The sequence below is a fragment of the Elaeis guineensis genome, chromosome 11, assembly GCF_000442705.2.
Source record: "Elaeis guineensis isolate ETL-2024a chromosome 11, EG11, whole genome shotgun sequence".
NCBI lineage: Eukaryota > Viridiplantae > Streptophyta > Magnoliopsida > Arecales > Arecaceae > Elaeis > Elaeis guineensis.
Window position 1 is genome coordinate 111012876 of NC_026003.2, and position 18626 is coordinate 111031501.

At 39.1% G+C, this 18626-nt stretch overlaps 1 protein-coding gene across 2 annotated transcripts in view; it reads left to right on the forward strand.

Annotated features, from left to right (window-relative positions):
* Positions 1–12480, forward strand: part of LOC105054178 (uncharacterized) — a 28175-nt gene extending 15695 nt beyond the window's left edge. For both annotated transcript variants that reach the window (XM_029267223.2, XM_029267225.2), the window contains 3 exons: positions 5974–6210; positions 6310–6527; positions 11882–12480. In XM_029267223.2, coding sequence (XP_029123056.1) covers positions 5974–6210; positions 6310–6527; positions 11882–12056 — 630 coding nt within the window. In that variant the 3' untranslated portion in view covers positions 12057–12480. The remainder of the gene's footprint in view (positions 1–5973; positions 6211–6309; positions 6528–11881) is intronic.
* Positions 12481–18626: the final 6146 nt, after the last annotated feature.

Sequence of the window (18626 nt, forward strand, 5' to 3'; positions counted from 1 at the left end):
CAATTTTTCAAACATAGAGTGTCATTATTGTCATAACAAGGGCCATATAGCTGCTCGATGTCCATATCGTACATTGACTATGGGAATTGAATGCGAGAAAACTTTAACTGATGACTCCATAGAAGACTTTAACCCTTTAGAGCTAGCTATTTTAGAGAAAGAGTATGAAGGGGATTGTGAGAATTTAGAAGGGTGTGTTAATGTCGTGAGATGTATTATTGCCACCCCTGCAGACTCTGAGGTGTGCAAACACACCAGCATCTTTCATACCTATGCCCAATGTAGGGATAAGGTCTGTAAGCTTGTCATAAATAGGGGTAGCTCTGTGAATGTCATTTTTAAATTGGCCGTTAGTAGGTTGAAGCTGCAACCTCAATCTCATCCTCATTCTTATAGAGTTGCTTGGGTAGACAAAACCTCACTTCCTGTTAATGAGTGTTGCCTAGTGCCAATTCAGATGGGAGGTTATTCTGCCGAGATTATGTGTGATGTGTTACCCATGGAGGTTGCTAGTGTCTTACACTCTTACTAGGTTGACCTTGGATTTATGATGTGGATGCTCATAATTTTGGTAGGGAGAATACCTATGTCTTCACTCATAATGGCAAGAAAATCAGATTAAAACCTGCTAAGCCTAGCGTGCCCCAACCTGCCAAAGGGGATAAGAACTCTCCTCAAACTCCTGATCAGAAAAATTGTCATATTTTGACTCATAAGGAGTTTGAAAAAGAAAGTGGAGAATCCGGGATAATGTTAGCTGTTCTCCCCAGGAGTGAGATTCACTTGATCTCAAACTCCCAAGATAATCCACCTCCTAATATTGAGCAATTGAAAGAGGAGTTTAAAGATGTAACCCTTGAAGACATACCCGATGGCCTACCTCCCATGTGCGACATTCAATATGCTATTGATTTTGTCCCAGGGTCACAGATTCCTAATCTTCCACACTATAGGTTGAACCCCAAGGAGCGTGAGGAAATGAGAAAACAAGTATAAGGTTTGTTGCAGAAAGGGCACGTACGACCCAGTCTAAGCCCTTGTGCAGTGCCAGCCCTCTTGATCCCTAAGAAAGATGGTACGTGGAGGATGTGTATGGATAGTAGAGCTATCAATAGGATCACGGTTAAGTATAGATTCTCCATCCCTAGGCTTGAGGACATGCTTGATCAACTAGTCAGTTTTATAGTCTATTCCAAATTTGACTTACGAAGTGGGTATCACCAGATTAGAATTCGACCTGGAGATGAATGGAAGACGGCCTTTAAGACACAGGATGGTCTTTATGAATGGCTAGACATGCCATTTGGGTTATCCAATGCTTCTAGCATATTTATGAGATTTATGACGGAATTGTTGAGATCCTTCATAGAAAAATTTTTAGTCATCTACTTTGATGGTATTCTAGTTTATAGCAAGTTTAGGGAAGAGCACTTAGTTCACCTTAGGGAGGTTTTTGTCACCCTTAGGTCCGTCAAGTTATATGTCAATCTTAAAAAGTGTTCCTTCCTCTAGGATTGGGTGTTGTTCTTAGGATATGCTGTATCTTCCCAGGGTATCATGGCCATGGAATGCCATACCGCCCGTACCACTCGTATCGTATTATATCGGTACACCGTACCGAATCACGTACCGATATTATCGTATCGTACCGAACCACGTACCGATATTAAATAGAATTTCATCGGTACGGGGTCCGATACCAGTACGGCGAACCTTGATCATGGCCGATCCTGAAAAAGTGAAAGCCATTAGGAAGTGGCCTGAACCAAAATCTCTTTCGGAAGTTCGTAGCTTTCATGGTCTTGCCTCTTTTTATAGACGCTTTATCAATGATGTCAAAGGTGTCAAAAGGCATGCCTCAGGTGCTCAGGCGAGGTACCAAAAGGGGTCATCGCCTCTTGATACTTCAGGCGATGCCCTTTCACTCATGCGCATGCCTTTAACGCCTTTTAGGGCCTTTCTCGTGAGACGAGGTGCTTGTCTTTGGTGCCTCAATGAATTTGATGATTTTTTTTTCAATGGCTGAAGATGATACAGTTTTAGATGATGAGGATGAAGAATTGACATGGGAGGCTGTAGTAAGGGCAGCAGGTGTTAGAGAAGCAAGTAAAAAAACTAGAAGTCAAGCCCAAAAAGCTAACTCAAGAGCAAAGTTAAAAACATGGTCAAATTTAGCTCCTAATATTGGAGAGATAGAGGTTGATTTAGACGAGACAGAAGATGTTGAAGGATATAAATCCAATAAAGGAGGAGAAGATGAAAGTCATGACAACTATGAAAGTGGAATTGAATTTGATGATTCTATTAATGAACTTTAGGCTTTAGGGCTGTTTATCTTTTTTATTTCATTTATATGATTCCACTTTAGGGCTGTTTATGTTTTCTGTTTTATTGATGAGACTCCATTGATGAACTTTAGGACTTGTTATGTTTTCTGTTTCATTCATGAAGTTAGAGCTGTCTATAGCTTGTTATCATATACTTTATCTTGAACTAGTTGAGCATTTTATTGTTTTACATATGTTTTATGCTTAAATTGTTAATTATATGATAATTCATATTACAATAGTTATCTCTAGTTGTTATTTATTTATATATCATGTTTTTTGCTTTTTTTCTCAATTTTAGCGCCTTATTTAACTCGGACGAGTGCTTTTTTAGCATCTCTCCAAGCGCCTTAAGGGCGCCTTTCATCTTTGACTACCTTGCGCTTTGTTAGGGGATTTAGCACTGTCATGGCTCCCATTACGAATTGTATGAAGAAAGAAGAATTTCGTTGGTCTACTGCCGCCGCAAAAGCTTTTAACAATATTAAGCTTAGGATGTCTGAGGCATCTGTGTTGGTCCATCCCGATTTCTCAAAAGTTTTTGAAGTTGCCTGCGATGCATCTGGCATTGGAATTAGGGGGGGTCCTTAGTCAGGAGGGTTATCCTATAGCCTACTTCAGTGAGAAACTCAATGATGCTAAGTAGAAGTATTTTACGTATAATAAAGAGTTTTATGCTGTTGTTCAGGTTCTTAGATTTTGGCGGTATTATCTTCTACCTCAGGGATTTGCAGTCTTAAAAGAAATCTAGCGCTAGGCATGTCAAATGGGTAGAGTTTCTCCAGAACTATACCTTTGTTCTCAAACATAAAGCCGGTGTTGAAAATAAAGCTACGAATGCACTAAGTAGAGTAATTACTGTCCTCCAGTCCATGAGTACTAAGATCATTGGTTTTGAGTGAATGAAGGATGACTATCAGGATTGTTCCGATTTTGCTCTCATTTTTCAAGAAGTTAGCAAGGGAAACTGCTAGGAATATATTGATTTTGTGATCAGAGATGGTTATTTATTTAGAGATTGTCACCTATGCATACCTAGGACATCTTTACGGGATTTCCTCATTTGGGAACTTCATGCAGGGGCTCAGTTGGCCACTTCGCCGAAATAAGACCATAGTTTTGGTTGAGGACCAGTTCTATTGGCCATCTCTTAAAAGGGATGTGGCTAAAGTCCTTGCACAATGTCGCACATGCCAATTGGCTCAGGTCAAGAAGCAAAACACTGGTTTGTATACTCTTCCTATTCCCTGCTCCCCGTGGAAAGATCTTAGCATGGATTTTATCATGACTCCATCTTGGTTGTTGTTGATTGATTCTCCAAAATGGCATATTTCATTCCTTGTCATAAGACTTCTGATGCTTTTATTGCAAAGTTGTTCTTTAAGGAGGTCGTTCGACTTCACAGTTTGCCTTCTTCCATAGTATCTGACTGTAATGTCAAATTTATGAGTTATTTCTGGAAGACCCTTTGGAAACTGTTTGGGACCAATTTAAAGTTTTCTTCATCCTTTCACCCACAGACTGGTGGTCAAATAGATGTTGTGAACCGTAGCCTTGGTGATTTGCTTAGGTGTCTAGTTGGCGATAGACCTGGTATTTGGGATTTGTCATTGTCTACAGCAGAATTTGCCTATAATAGCTCAGTGAATCGGTTTACTGGCAAGAGCCCTTTTGAAATTGTTCACGGTCTTAATCCTTGTCAACCTATCGATCTTGTTTTTTTACCCCTAGACAACCGTGTTTCTGAGCCGGCCACCTCTTTTACTAAACATATTCGTGACCTTCGTACCGATATTTGGCAAAAGATTGCTATGAACATCGAGAAATATAAACTTGCTGCTGATGCTCACTATAGGAATATGAGTTCAATGAGGGTGAGTATGTGATGGTTCGTCTTCAACCAGAATATTATCCCAAACATTCATTCAAAAAATTGCATGCTCGCGCTACTAATCTTTTTTGCATCCTTTGTAAATTGAGACTTAATGCTTATTATGTGGAGTTATCCTTTGATTTGAGATTTAGTCCAGTTTTCAATGTTGCGGACTTGTTACCTTATCGAGGCACATTCGAGCCTCCTACTATTCCTGCTGATAATCCCACTGGTGGCACCATATCACCTACAGTACCAGTTCCAATTCTACCATGGTCACCAGACTATGTTTAGCGCATTATCATGAATTAGACTATTTCCTCTGCTAATGGTGGATTTCAACAAATCTTGGTTAAGTGGCGGGATCGATTAGATTCAGATGCTATCTGGATTCACTAAGATGAGTTGCGCCATATTGCTCTAGATCTTTTCGAGGCTTATCTCAATTCCTCGCCAGAGATGAGTTCTTCCCAGCCCAGAGGGAATGATAAGGATCAAGGATTCCGCACTTATTTTAGATGGTGGCATCATAATTTAAGAATTACAGGATTTTGAATATTTGAGAGATTTTATCTCGTTTCCATATCGAGAGAAAATTTTGTTTCTATCTTAGAGATTTTATCTTGTCCATCTTAAGAATTGTAGGATTTTGAATATTTGAGAGAATTTATCTCATTTCTATATCGAGAGAAAATCTTGTTTCCATTTTAGAGAGATTTTATCTTGTTTTTATCTTATTTGAGAGATTTTATCTTGTTTCCATATCGAGAGAAAATCTTGTTTTCATTTTAGAAAGATTTTATCTTGTTTCCATCTTATTTGAGAGATTTTATCTTGTTTCTATACGAGAGATATGATTTCTACTTTTATTAAGATGTGATTTCATTTCTATCTTATTTAAGGGTCTATTTAAAGACTCCTATTGTATTGAAAGAGACAACTTGGAATGACAACTTGCAAACCCTAAAGTGGGCTATTTTTCTTCCTCTTGATTTCTTTATTCTTCTTTCATTTTATTTTTCATTTCTATTTGCCATCTTTATTTTTCTTGGTGCTGCATCAGGTTATCTAGAGATTTCAAGCTGTATTGAAAGCACAAAAATGCCATTAATTTAATCACCTTATCAGCATGCAAAGCAGATAATGAATCTGTGACTGTATGCTAGTCCACAAGAACTTACCTTTGCCAGTATAAGTTTGAGCTTTAATCTTCTGTTCAAACATTAAAACTATATGAGGGACAACAGAACTTGTATGCTACACAATCCAGCATGTTTTCTTTTTTAAAACAATTGCTTTCCTTGTCTCCTCATGCAGATGCAGCTGGAATACCAACCAAAGAGCAAACCTTAATCCATCCACTCTCAACCTCATGTCAACATTCTGAATTGGTGCTAAATTTGTAGATAAATTATGAACAATAAAAGATCTTCCCATGAAGCCTACCAGACTATTTGGTAGTTAGTAGGCATCTTATTGGTTACATATTTTAAGGTCATGCTATTGGGAAGCAACCATCCAAGGTTCTCCAACTTGGAAAGAATCTAGAGGAAGAGGAAAGAAGACAAGTTTTGATGTAGAGAACTGTTTTTACCTTTGAGGCACAATTATAGGCCATAAACTAAATTGAATTGGCAGCATTAATTGAACTTATGTTTCTTATGAAAAATAAATTAGAACTTTGTTTTTATTAATTGATGTCACAATGATAGTAATACCACAACCTTTAGCCATTTTTTTCATTCATTTGACTTAAATTTGTTATTTTGGCAGGTGGTTATACCAATTTTGGACTGGGAAATGAATACTTTTAGCAGGCCAGTTCTTGGACTGTTAATTTTTACTGCTATTGCATTATTTCCTGCTCTATTGTTGCCCTCTTCTCCTTGTATGTGGATAGCTGGGATGACATTCGGCTATGGTTATGGCTATCTGTTAATTATGGCAGGGACAAGCATAGGCATGTCATTGCCATTTTTAATTGGTTCTCATTTTCATCATAGAATACATGTTAGTCTCTACTTCCCTCCCTTTCTGTCTATGTTTGTTTTCTAAATTTGTTGTATTTGTTTAATGCTATAGTGCGCTCTTCTGTTAATTCTTATGCAGAGGTGGTTGGAAAATTGGCCTGAGAAAGCAGCTATTGTAAGATTAGCTGGTGAAGGAGATTGGTTTCATCAATCTAGAGCTGTAACTCTATTGAGGATTTCTCCATTTCCATATCTTATTTTTAATTATGCAGCTGTGGCAACAAATATCAAGTATGGTCCATACATATGTGGTTCACTGGTAGGAACAGTGCCCGAGATCTTTCTAACGATTTATAGGTTGGAACTCTCCTCATACTATGTCTGCCTCTGTTTTTTGTTTTTCTTTAAATTTTTATTTTTAAGTACAGTAGTTCTAAAGCTGCCATTGCAAATTTATTTGCAATATTTTTTCTTTTTTTGCTTAGTGTCTGAAACATCTAGTTTAGTTACATGGGTTTAAGTTACATAAAAGCATGCTGCATGCATATGCACATATATACATATATATATATATGCGTGTGTGTGTGTGTGTGTGTTTGTGTATGTATAATATAGTATATCAGTGTTGTTAAAGGCGGTTGCCAAGGTGCCTAGGCAGCCATCTAGGTGCCAAATTGAGCCAGGCTCCCTAGGCCAAGCCTGTTTCTCTTCTCTATTTGAACCCCACATGGGACCTTTGGGAGCGTAATGGAGGCTACCACCAACCGCAAGCTGCTGGTAGGCTGGTCAATAGCTTTTGCTGGGTTAGCCAGTGGTGATAAGTTTCAGCGATGGTGCTAAGTTGAGCCAGGCTGCCTAGGCCAAGTCCACTGTAGGCTTTACTTCGTTAATGGTTCCTTTTTTCCCTGTTCTTCCCTGTTTGAAATATGGGACCTTTGGGAGAGTAATGGACGCTACCACCAACCATTAGCTGCTGATAGGTTGGTCAATAGCTTTCGCTGGATCAGTTGGTGGTTTTGAGTTGCAGCAATGATGGTTGGTTTTTACTTTTTCTTCCTCTCTCTTCTGTTCTTTCTCTAGACCAATCTTCAGCATCTTCTTTGTCTTCTTCTTCTCCATCTTCGATTTTCCTACCTTCTACAATTGCATCTTCTTCACTTGGCCATGCTTCCCTTGTTTTTCATATTTTTGCCTTTATCTTGCTTGATAGACTTTGTTCTGCTTGCCCCCTCCTTATCTTCTTCTTGTTGATGGGTGTTTGCTATGGTCCTTCAGTCTATTGGGTTCTACTTCCTTACTATCCTCTTCTTCCCTCTTCTTCTACTCCTTGCTGGGCGTTGGCTGCTTAAGGCGCTAGCCATGGCCTATAGCTTGATTGTCATTGCAATGGCAGCAATTCCAGTACTACTCTCCTTCTTCTTTATCTTGTACATTTTGATCTTGAACTTTTTAAGTGATGCCATAAAAAAGGGTGGCCTACTGCATGAGGCTGTCGCCATTGTGGGGTTTTTGGAGTTTTAGATGTACGTAGCCTTACCCTTGTATGTGGCAAGGCTGTTTTCATGTTTTGAACCATAACCTCCAAGTCACAATGAAGTAACTTTATTGTTGTACCAAGGCTTACCCTCACGCTTTATAATGCCATACAGTATGAAAAAGATGAGCACAATTTCCTCCCTAGATGGTTGCCCAGGTGCCTAGGTGCTCACCTAGGCCATAAAAGGTGTCCAACGCCTGCTTGTGTGTATATATTTATATGGATGTTTGTATGTTAAGCAATTTCCTGAACAAAACTGTATCTTACATGTTCTTTCTTCTGTGTGTGAGACTACGGTGTTGCAAATTTAGCAAATATGTGTTGCTTCAAGTTATTTCTTCCACTGCATGTGCTTCGTGTTGACAATCCTAGTTTAAGCCTATGACCTATTGCGTGATTCAATGAATTCTTGTCCATTTAATTGAGCTTGTTTTGTACTAATATAAGATGTTCGAGATGGTCATTTAACCTTTTAACATGCTTGTGTAGGCTTGGCATTATGCATCAATATTGTAGTCATGGTTGTGTTTTATAATTAACTTTCTTGGAAAGGGTTGACAAGAAATAGTGCTAATAGCACATGCAGAATTTTTTTTTCTTCACCTCATAATTCGTCTTCAAAAAGGTCTTGCTTCCCCTTGGATGGATTTCTTTTTTATAATATTAATCCAAGTAGGAGCTAAACCATTATTTACTCATTGCTGGGTTATAAGTTATATTGGAGTCATGTGGAAAGATTGGCTGGAGGACTTGGCTCATGTCAATCCATTTTTATATGTAATATTTACTTGATTTGCTATCATGCATGCATTACTATATAGACATCCAGATACACATACACACTGTGTATATGAAAAATATCCATCAGATTTGGAATGTAATTCCATGAATATATTATGTGATACAGCTAATGCAAAATGATGCTTTATAAGTGGTTTGGCATAAAATTCCAGATAGTTCATTAATTGATTTAGGGTTGGAAATGAGCCTAGGCTGCCTTTAGGCCCATCATATTGGGCCAAGTTGGATAATGCTTTGGGCTTGAATTTTATAGGTCTGAGTTGGAACACGGCTTAAAACTTGAGGCCCAAATAACTTTCGGTTGTATGTGGGCAATCCTTGGCTCAGCTCGAGTGCAACTTGCAGTTACTAAAAATTTATTGTATAGAGGCATGTAAACATCAAAAAATTAAATGAGTTACTTAATGCAATGGAGAATGCTTCATTCATTTTAAGATTAGGTGCTTACCAAGAAAAGGGTTAAGAAAAAAAAAAAACTAACAGATGTTCTTGTTTTCAGTAGTACATGCATATATAGAAGGTGGTGTGAAGAGATGTAGACAAACACTCCTTGATAATGAATAGCTCACTCAGGACCTGATCGCGATCTAGTGTTAGAGCACCGTTGCTGGCCCAACATGGACCAAGAGAAGATGACACTTAAATCTGTGGGCACTGAAAACCAAGGCCTTCTAGGAATCTTGGGGGTTCATTTATTTTTCTGAGAAGCATTTATTTTTGAGCTTTGATATGGAGAAAGCTTAAGCTTGGTTTATTAATTTTCCGCACCAAGATCAAAATCAAGTTTGGCTTGTTTACCAGCCAAACACAAGCTTTCATTAGCAACCTGCTTGTCTGATAGGTCTACACTTACCTTTTGCATTTTGGGTTTTCTTTATGTCTGGGTTGATCTGAGCTTTAGCAGGTTTGGTCAATTGGCCCATCTACTGATACAACTGGTTCCAATGGCACTATGATACAAAAACTCTGGACCTGATGATGTTGGAGAGAGGATCTATGCTTTGGACCTGTAGTCCAACCTCCAACTGGGTTATTTTCAGCTCACATCTGATCTACTGACCTCCTACCACTCATGTTATATGTTTTTAGAAAGAGTGTATCCATCTTGAACCCTCACGTTTTACCAATGAATTCCCAAGTGTGTGTTTGTGTGTCTGTCAATGGACAGTGTCATTATGGAGAGGAGGTGTGCAAGCACAAGCATGGAGGCATGCCTATGGTGCATGTGCAAGGGAAGTGAAAGTTGAAATTTGAATCACAATCACTGCAAAGGTGTGGCAGGAATATAGAACCAGACAAGAGAAAAACAAAATGGATTCTTAAGCTGGTTGAGTGAGAAATATTCTAGGAGAAAGGATGGGTAAGAGCCTTACATAATGATGATGTTAATTTGTTAAAAAAGGAGAAAGCCTTACCAAAAGTTAAATTAGGGTGTTTTTAGTGACTGCGGAGAAAGAGAGCTTTAAAATTAAATGTGACATGATTAAAAATATGGAGAATAATGGAACAAACCAAGGCAGGCTTCACATTCCAAATGGTACGAGCACATCAGAAGAAAGGGATTCATTGTACTTCACAAATTACTACCAATCAAACTCATATAACCCAAGGTCAGCATGCTCAACATACCATGAGAATTTCAAATGGTACCAGCACATCATCAGGAGATACATTGTACTTCACAAAATACTTCCTAATAAAACCTTTAAAGCCATCTATGAGGCTATGAAAGAGGGTGGTCCTAGAAACTGAGGCAGGTAAATTACTTTTAGTCCGCGGGCAAATGAAGAGTACTGGCAGTGTCTAATGCACCCTTTCCTGGATAATTCTCCTTTTTTTAAATTATTTATTTTGTAGAAGACAAGGGAGCTCCATTTGGCAGTAAAAGGTGATCTCCAGAGGTGGCTTGTCGGTTCCTATTGTTTACAGATTACAAAACCTTAGATAATTAGATTAAGGAACCAGTCAACCTTTAGTTCAGTATATGCTACATCTTCTTGAGTTTAATGTATAAATGGTGACCCAGTATACCACAAGAGGCACAGACTAAATTAAATTCAGTGGAGAAATGGATGGCATTTTATGCAATAGCAAGTGACAAAAAACGATTGTGCAATAACTTTGGTTTCACCTGCTGCTTTCTTTATGACCCAAATGGATGGATGGATTGGATGTTTCAAACAAATTATATAGGTTAGGTGCATTGCAGAACTGCCTTGGTGTTCATTAAAATGTTGATATGTGAAAAGGGCCTGATGGGCGCAAAGTACATGGGAAGGATTCAAAGGAAAACTTTATGAACAATGCCTGCCACTTCTTACAGATAACGCTAGTTAGGAGGGGCCCAACAGGTGTTGAATGCAAGATGAAGAGAATACAAGAGGTATAAAAGAGATTATATGGAGGATGACTAAGAAATGATCTGAGGGCATCTTATCCTGTTCTTAATAATAATAGGAGCAAGGTTTAGTGGCTATCTGATCATCATGTCAGGTTTGGCAGCCTACTTTCTTCTCTCCATCAGTGCCCACCATCTGATTCCTTGAGCTGGGGAGAGCTAATTCTTAAATTAAACTTAATAACTTAATATTACCTGGACAGAAGGCTTTGATGTGTCAGTATAATATCCTTACCAGATTGTTTGTACAATGATTTCTTAATCCAATGAAATGTAGGCTACAGATTTAAGGAAAAGGGATCTCTGATTACCGATGGACCAGGTGGCTGGTTCACATTGGAAATGGGTCTGTCATTGATTTGGATCAGGGCCCTTTTTCTTGGAATCAGATGGTATAGTTGGTGAAGCTAACAATGTTAACCAACAGTGTCACAGTTCAATCCATTGAAATCATTTTCTTTCTTTTGTTTTTCCCCTCCTTTATTGCGTGGACTCTTTTCATGGTAGCTTTATGTTTTTGGTTGACGACCACTGTAATCTGTCATGTAGCTTTGTTTGAATCTTTCTTTTGTTCCGCTGCAAGTGAAGGAATCATAAATATTTAATGTTTATTACAAGAAAAATCTTTGTGGTGGCATGCCTTCTGGTCTTTTTTGAACGTGATTTCAAAAGGGCGTTTCTGGCACATTATAGAGGCCGCTAAAACCTGTTGCTCAAGTGTCTTGTGGGATACAACCAAGAGGCTTTTCATTTCTTGTATTAACGACACAAGCCCATATGGGCTTCTGTAGCACATAAATAAAAGTAAACCGGGTTGTTGTGAAAAATCAACACACCAGTCACTCTCTTTTTCTTGCTGACCCCTTGTGGAATCTTTATGATATATACTTGCTTTGGAATAGTGAAGATAGTATCTCTATTTGCAAGTAGTAATCTGATCTCTTGTTTTTTGGTGTGTATCACTTGCAAGAACAGTGGGAGACTGCTTCAGGCCTTGGCAGATGCTACCAGTAGAGGTGGCTTCCTTTCAGTGGAGCAGATCCTTTATGATGCTCTTGGCTTCCTTGCTGCCATAGCCGCTACTGCAGCCATCACGATCTATGCCAAGAAAACTCTTCAAAAACTCCAAGCTGAGGATGAGCTCAGTTAGCCCCAGGCAGTTCATCAACCTAAGCATGGACAACAGCAGTCGATGCTTGCGGTGGAGCATTCATGGGGCACTCTCTGCTGTTTTCTTCTTTGCCCCGATGGGCCGACAGGCATTCTGATTTGTGAACAAATTACTTACACACTATACCTTGGCTCCAGTGTTAGAAAGAAAAGCTTTGCAATTAGTAGCAGATACTAGAAAGAAACTCCGACATTATTTATTGATCTTTCAGATAGGGAAGAAAATGTGTTAAGTTATAGATTTCTCTTGTCTTTTTTTTTTTCTTCTTTTTGCTTATTTTGAACAAAAAGTTATGAATGCCATCTATCTAACCATTGCTTGTAAATGCCATCTTCCAAGTTGTCGGGTTGTTACCAGGACATTTATTGCATCATTGATCTATAATATTAAAGCTGTTCTTCAACATGAATGAGTGGATGTAGACACCGGATGCCAGATCATCAAGATAGACATGTCAGAACAAATTTGGACCCCTTGTGCTTTTGTCTTTCAAACCTAATATTTATTTATCCTATTGAATGCGCTCAGAAGCCAACTTTGAGTCATTTTTGCAGGAACCTTTTATTGTTTCCAGGCTCCCTTACAGAAGCAATTTGTTTTCAGGGTGTTTACTTACTGGGTAAAGTTACTGGGTGCTGGCAAAGTTTTTGGGTTTTAGAACTTGGAACTAATGATCTTGTTTCAAATCCTACCTGCACCTGATTTATTAACAAAAAAAAAGATTTTTTTTTTTTAAAACTTTGACTGCTATTATTAAATGTCAAATCTGTGGGTGGAATTTGCTCTTGTTTCCATGTGATGGCAAGCTCTGTTACGGCGTTGCATTGATCTCAAGACATCTCCGAGGTTCTCCCGTGACTATTTAGACTTAACAACCTGGCATCCTTGGTAGATCTTGAGAGATCTTGGACTCGTAAGGGGTCGAGAATCCAATCACCAACATATAACAACAAAATGACGTTTGGATGTTTCTGTGAATAAGGTTGAATTTTATTTGAAGTCTTCCCTTTAAGTTTCCATTATTCTACATTCAACATATTTTTATGTGTTTGGATAACGTTGTAAGGTGATGAATTGTTTTGGGATTATTAACTATAGTTGAAATATAGTAATATATTAAATTATTAATTGCATTAATCGCTTTGCGTAAGGGGTACACAAGACAAGCTTAGGTACAGATGTAACATCTTGGGTCATTGATGATACAAAATATTACATTAAAAATATATAGCAATTATTACCCTGCTATCTTAGGTACAAACTACACCCGGGTTTTTTTTTTCTTCCTTTTTTTGGTAAAGGAGACCACACCCGGTTTGGCTGGGATAAGCTTGTATTGACCAAAAATGGGAACAAGTTTAACCAACGAAACAACTCGCATTGTTTAGCTATTATCTTGGGTTTAAATAGGAATAAACTCTCTTTATACCGCTTCCAAATAATGCCTAGAAACTAAAGCCACCTGACCATGGATGTCGATAATCTTTTTTAGGTCCTATTACACACACACACACACACACACACACACACACGTACTTGGAACAGATTGTCCCAATTGATTATGAATAATAAGTAATTATACTACCTAAAAGAGAGACAATACATGATTTTTTGGTTTCTAAATATTTTTTATACTGCCAATCATATTCAATGATGTAGATCTTCAATTTAGATAGTATATCACTAAATTGGAAGATTTAATATTTTTTATACTAAAAATTTTCATATGATATAGATCTTCAATTTAGATAGCATATCACTAATTTTGAAGATTTAAATTTTTTATAATAAAAAACTTATATAATATTCATGTATTGTCTTGATTGTGAGATCACCTCACTTCATCAATTGAACGCTTTTAAATAAATTTTGTGCTGTCACATGTACTTAGCACAAGCAAATAAAATACCAAAATCACACCCTTAGTGACAATAATAGTCAAATAATGCTGATGGAACTCTAGACTATGACTACTTGTTAAGAAACTGAAAAACAAAAGATCTAAGCCAAAAAAAAAGAAGGAACATGTTTATCCTTTCTATTTTGACAATTGGAATTTGATCTTTTGTTTTCTAAAATAAAATTTTTAAAAATTACTATATATTAGAATAGATCCTCGTCGCTTAACCGACTAGCCTTCTTTCTCGCCTCCCAACCGATCAAGAGTGCTACAGTCAATTCTTTCTCATCTCTGCACCGATCAATCTGCTGTGGTTCAATCCAATTTGGATCGATAGGTCTGGACCTAATCGATGTTCGACCGACTAAGATTTACGTGACTTGACCATCGGCTCAGGGCAACAGACATAAACTAGTTGGAGTCCAACCATCTTTGTTCGACATGTAACCTATGACTAGCTGGTAATATTCGACATATAGCTGACTACTTCCTCGATGATTTAGGGGGTTATACCACCCCAGCTGATATCCTCAAGACTCATGAGTTGTTGGATTGACAAGAAGACTGATGTAAGACTCAACTATAGAGCTCATCAGAAGGCTGACCTCATCAGAAGGTCAAGATCATCAGAAAATCGATCTCATCGGGAGGCCGACCTCATCAGAAGATCGAGGTCATCAGAAAATCAACCTCATCAGGAGATCGAGCTCATCAGAAAGCTGACCTTATTGAGAGGCCGACCTCATCAGAAGGTCGAGCTCATCAGAAGATCGAGATCACCAAAAGACCAACCTCATCATAAATCTAACCTCATCATCACCTGGACATGTGGCAGTAGATTATTATTATCTGAGTTAAACGTTACATCGGCCCATGACCGACGTACCTCTCAAGTATTATCTGCTAAATGACTTAATCTAGAACTATTAGTAAGCAGAATGCTTACCTTGGTTTGCTTCCGATCTCCTTCATCTTACTCCGGTTAGTGACCGATCTGATTATCGATATCAGAGGCATGATATCTAATTATTCAAGATGAGCATTAACTACATGAGGACGTGGAGCATAATAGTCACCCACGAGTGGCTCATTACTCGATTTTAACATCAGTTAATGAGGTAATCGTCCACTAAATACCATAACTCCCACATTCCAAGTATTCAGAGACTGGAGTTATGCGTAACGGCTCTCCTTGTATTATAAAAAGGGGTAAGTCATGGGGGACCAAGTAAGCACTCTTTGGCTAGTGATAAGCTTTTGAGCTCTCATTTTGGTTCTCTGACTGTTCTTTTTCTTCGGCTGACTAAGATATCGAAGGATCCTCCGTCGGACAATTTTTGATAAGAGGACTTTTTTTTGCAGGTTTCCTGTCGTTCACTGCTCAAGCATGTAACTTGGCTTTGGACCAACTACCTTGTCGAAGATAGGCTGCAACAGTTTGACGTGCTAGGAAAGGAGAGAAAAGAAATATTCTTTCAAAAACCACTATAGCCAAGATGAGAGCCTAGAACGCTTCTACAAGCTCCGCTTGATGCTCATCACAGCATGATGCACCTCCGACAACCCTCGGAGAGCTCAGTGCTTCACTATTGTGGTCACAACGGAGCAACAACAATTTGCTGCCTTGGTGCAGTAAGTTAAAACATTAATGGAGGCTATCCATAGTCTCTAATAGATGCAGCAGCAGCAGCAATGGCCATCGGAGGAGCCGGCGCCACGTGATGCACCTTCTCGGCACACTCGCTGGCCCCATTCTTCGTCCTGCCATTCGACTCGACATTCTCACCAGATGAGTCATCAATCCATTTGACGGTCACCACATCCTGACTCCCGACACGCTCCACGTGCCACTTCTAGAAACCGACGGTCTCCTTCCCTTCAATGGATCTCACCAGGAGGTTGAAAGCCGATCTCCTAGAAAGCCATCTCTGGCACATGGCAATATCAGAGAGAATCATCTGAGAATCAAAGTCTACTTTTGGGTCAAATCGATTGAATGCCGATCTGGTTCAACTCAACTCCACTAAACACCAATCTGATCTAACTTGAAGTGACTTTTGATGAAGCATTATGATCAGTTCGGCTATCTACTGATCTGCCATATGAGATATCGATCCATAATCGATGTGATCTCAAAATACAGATGGTTATTTTATAGCTATCTTCCAGATTGCTACAGTCATGTTACAGCTTATTGTCGCATGGGCAGTCGCCCTACGATTTCCATATAGTTGGACATTCTATTGATGCAACTCCTCTAATAGCCTAACAAACCCTATAACGGCCTTATCGGTCCCTCTATAAATAGAAGATCAGGGATCCTTCAGCAGTAAGCTCTATGCCAAAACTAGAGTAAGACTCTACTAGTGGAAACTTTGTCAGTTCCTGAAAGCATCCGGACATATGTCGAGCTCCTCGAACACGCATAGAAATATATTCGCACTGAAGAAGGTGCAATTGACTGACGCTAATCTGAGGGCAAAGGTCAGAAGAACAAAAAGGAGGCAGGAACCTTAGCGAGATCCAGCTGAATCTGTGCTGAAAGGGAGGCTCCACCTTTCCGATCAAGTCTAAAGCCTAAAACCTTCGGCATCAAATATGACTCTTACACCCCTTTAACTGCTCCTCATGCGCAGATTCTCATGGAGATAGAGGGGGATAACTATCTTCGACGATCCCAATCGATGAAGTCACAGTCGGCATCTCACAATAAGAAATGCTACTGTCAGTTCTATCATGACTACGGTCATGACATCAAACAGTACATCCAATTGAACGATGAGATAGAGATCTTAATAAGACAGGGATATCTAGGCAAAATACTTACAGGATCGATTTGTGCAGCTACCTGCTAATCTTTAAACCACATCCGCATCCCGAGGAAGAAACTCATGCTCAATCTACGACGGACGTGATCAACATGATCTTGAAAAGATCGAGACTCCAAGGGGTAGACGATTTAGAAAGCTCCTCCAAATAACGAATTGACCACAATCTCGATAGGACCGAGACTCCAGGGGGCAGACGACTAGAAAAGCTCTTCCAAACGACGACATTATTTTCTTCAAGAAAAATCTATAAAGAGTCCAAACTTCTCATATTCTACAACTCTGTGCTGAACAGTTCAAATACTCAGAAATTTATTAAGTAACTTGGTCGCTTAACATCCGACCAAACAATTGCATCGTTGACTAGTATCCGACGAAATATTATTCGATCGATGCTCGATTAATGGAGCCGTAAGGTTCGACAACCGCAAGCATACCAACTACGGCCCAAAGGTCATGAGTGTATAAGCTACAGTTTGCATGAAGGCCTAGGCGAACAAAATTGTGGTTAGTCAGCCTGTTCCTGATTACAAGGGATCAATTGATCCGAAATAAAGCTTTCTCTAATTGACTATATTCCAATTCGATGGAATGATCTACAATTAAGTTTCGATTTGATAGAATGATCGATGACTACATTCCGATTCAATGAAACGATCTATGATAGAATGATCTATGACTATGCTTCGATTCAATGACTATGCTTCAAAAATGATGACTCGTTCTACGAAATGATAACGTGGCTGATCATCGAAGAAGCAACTCGAATCCACATGGTGACTAACTCTTTTCGTTCAATCAAAATTACACAATTTGACTCAAGAATTAGAGGGCAAGTATTAGGGTAGATCCCCGTCGCTTAGCTGACCAGCTTTTTTTCTCGCCTCCCAATCGACCAAGAGTGCTACAGTCAATTCTTTCTCATTTCTACATCGATCGATCTGCTGTGGTTCAATCCAATTTGGATCGACAGGTTTGGATCTAATCGACGTTCGACCGACTAAGATCTACGTAACTTGACCACCGACTCAGGATAGAAGACCTAAACTAGTCGGAGTCCAACCAATTTGGTACGACATGCAACCTACGACTTGAAGCGAAAATTTAGTGCAGGGGCAAAATGGTAATTTTAAAACTTTTTCAAAATTACTATTTTACAGTGGAATTATTAATTAATCTCATTAATTAATACTAATTAACCCTACACTAGGATCTAAATATGATACAACAGCATGCATTTAAATTTGAAATTCAAATTTGAATCAGTAAACGTTTTACAGTACTGTGTTCAGAACACATCACCTTTTGCGGGTAGTCGATCACCGCAATCTGATCACCGTCGGAGGACTCTGATCGTCACGTCGCAGTCACCCAACTGTCTGGCCTCTGCAGATCGTCCACACGAAGCTTCCGTCTGATCAGCTCCTCACGAATGCTAGTTCGTGATTTCACCCTTTTGATGGCAGATGTTGATCGAACTCCTTCGATCGATGTGTGCCGACTTCTCGGATGCTCCAGATCATCTGCACAGTTACTTGAGAGGCTGATGGATCTCTCTCTGAAATTTGGTGGACTCACGACACTCGTGGCACACCAATCTCACTTCCCGAACCCTAGGTAGAAACCCTAGGGTACACACCAAAAACCCTGCGCCCAATTTTCTCTCTTTTCTTTCTTTTTCTCTCGGAAGGTTTTGGACCTTCACCTTGCGCAGAAGCCTTCCTCACGCCCCAAAGTTTCTCTCCTAATTTTTTTTTTTTACGCACGTCCCACCTTTCTCCTCTTTTTAAAACAACGTCGAACGTGTCTTATCCGCGTGAG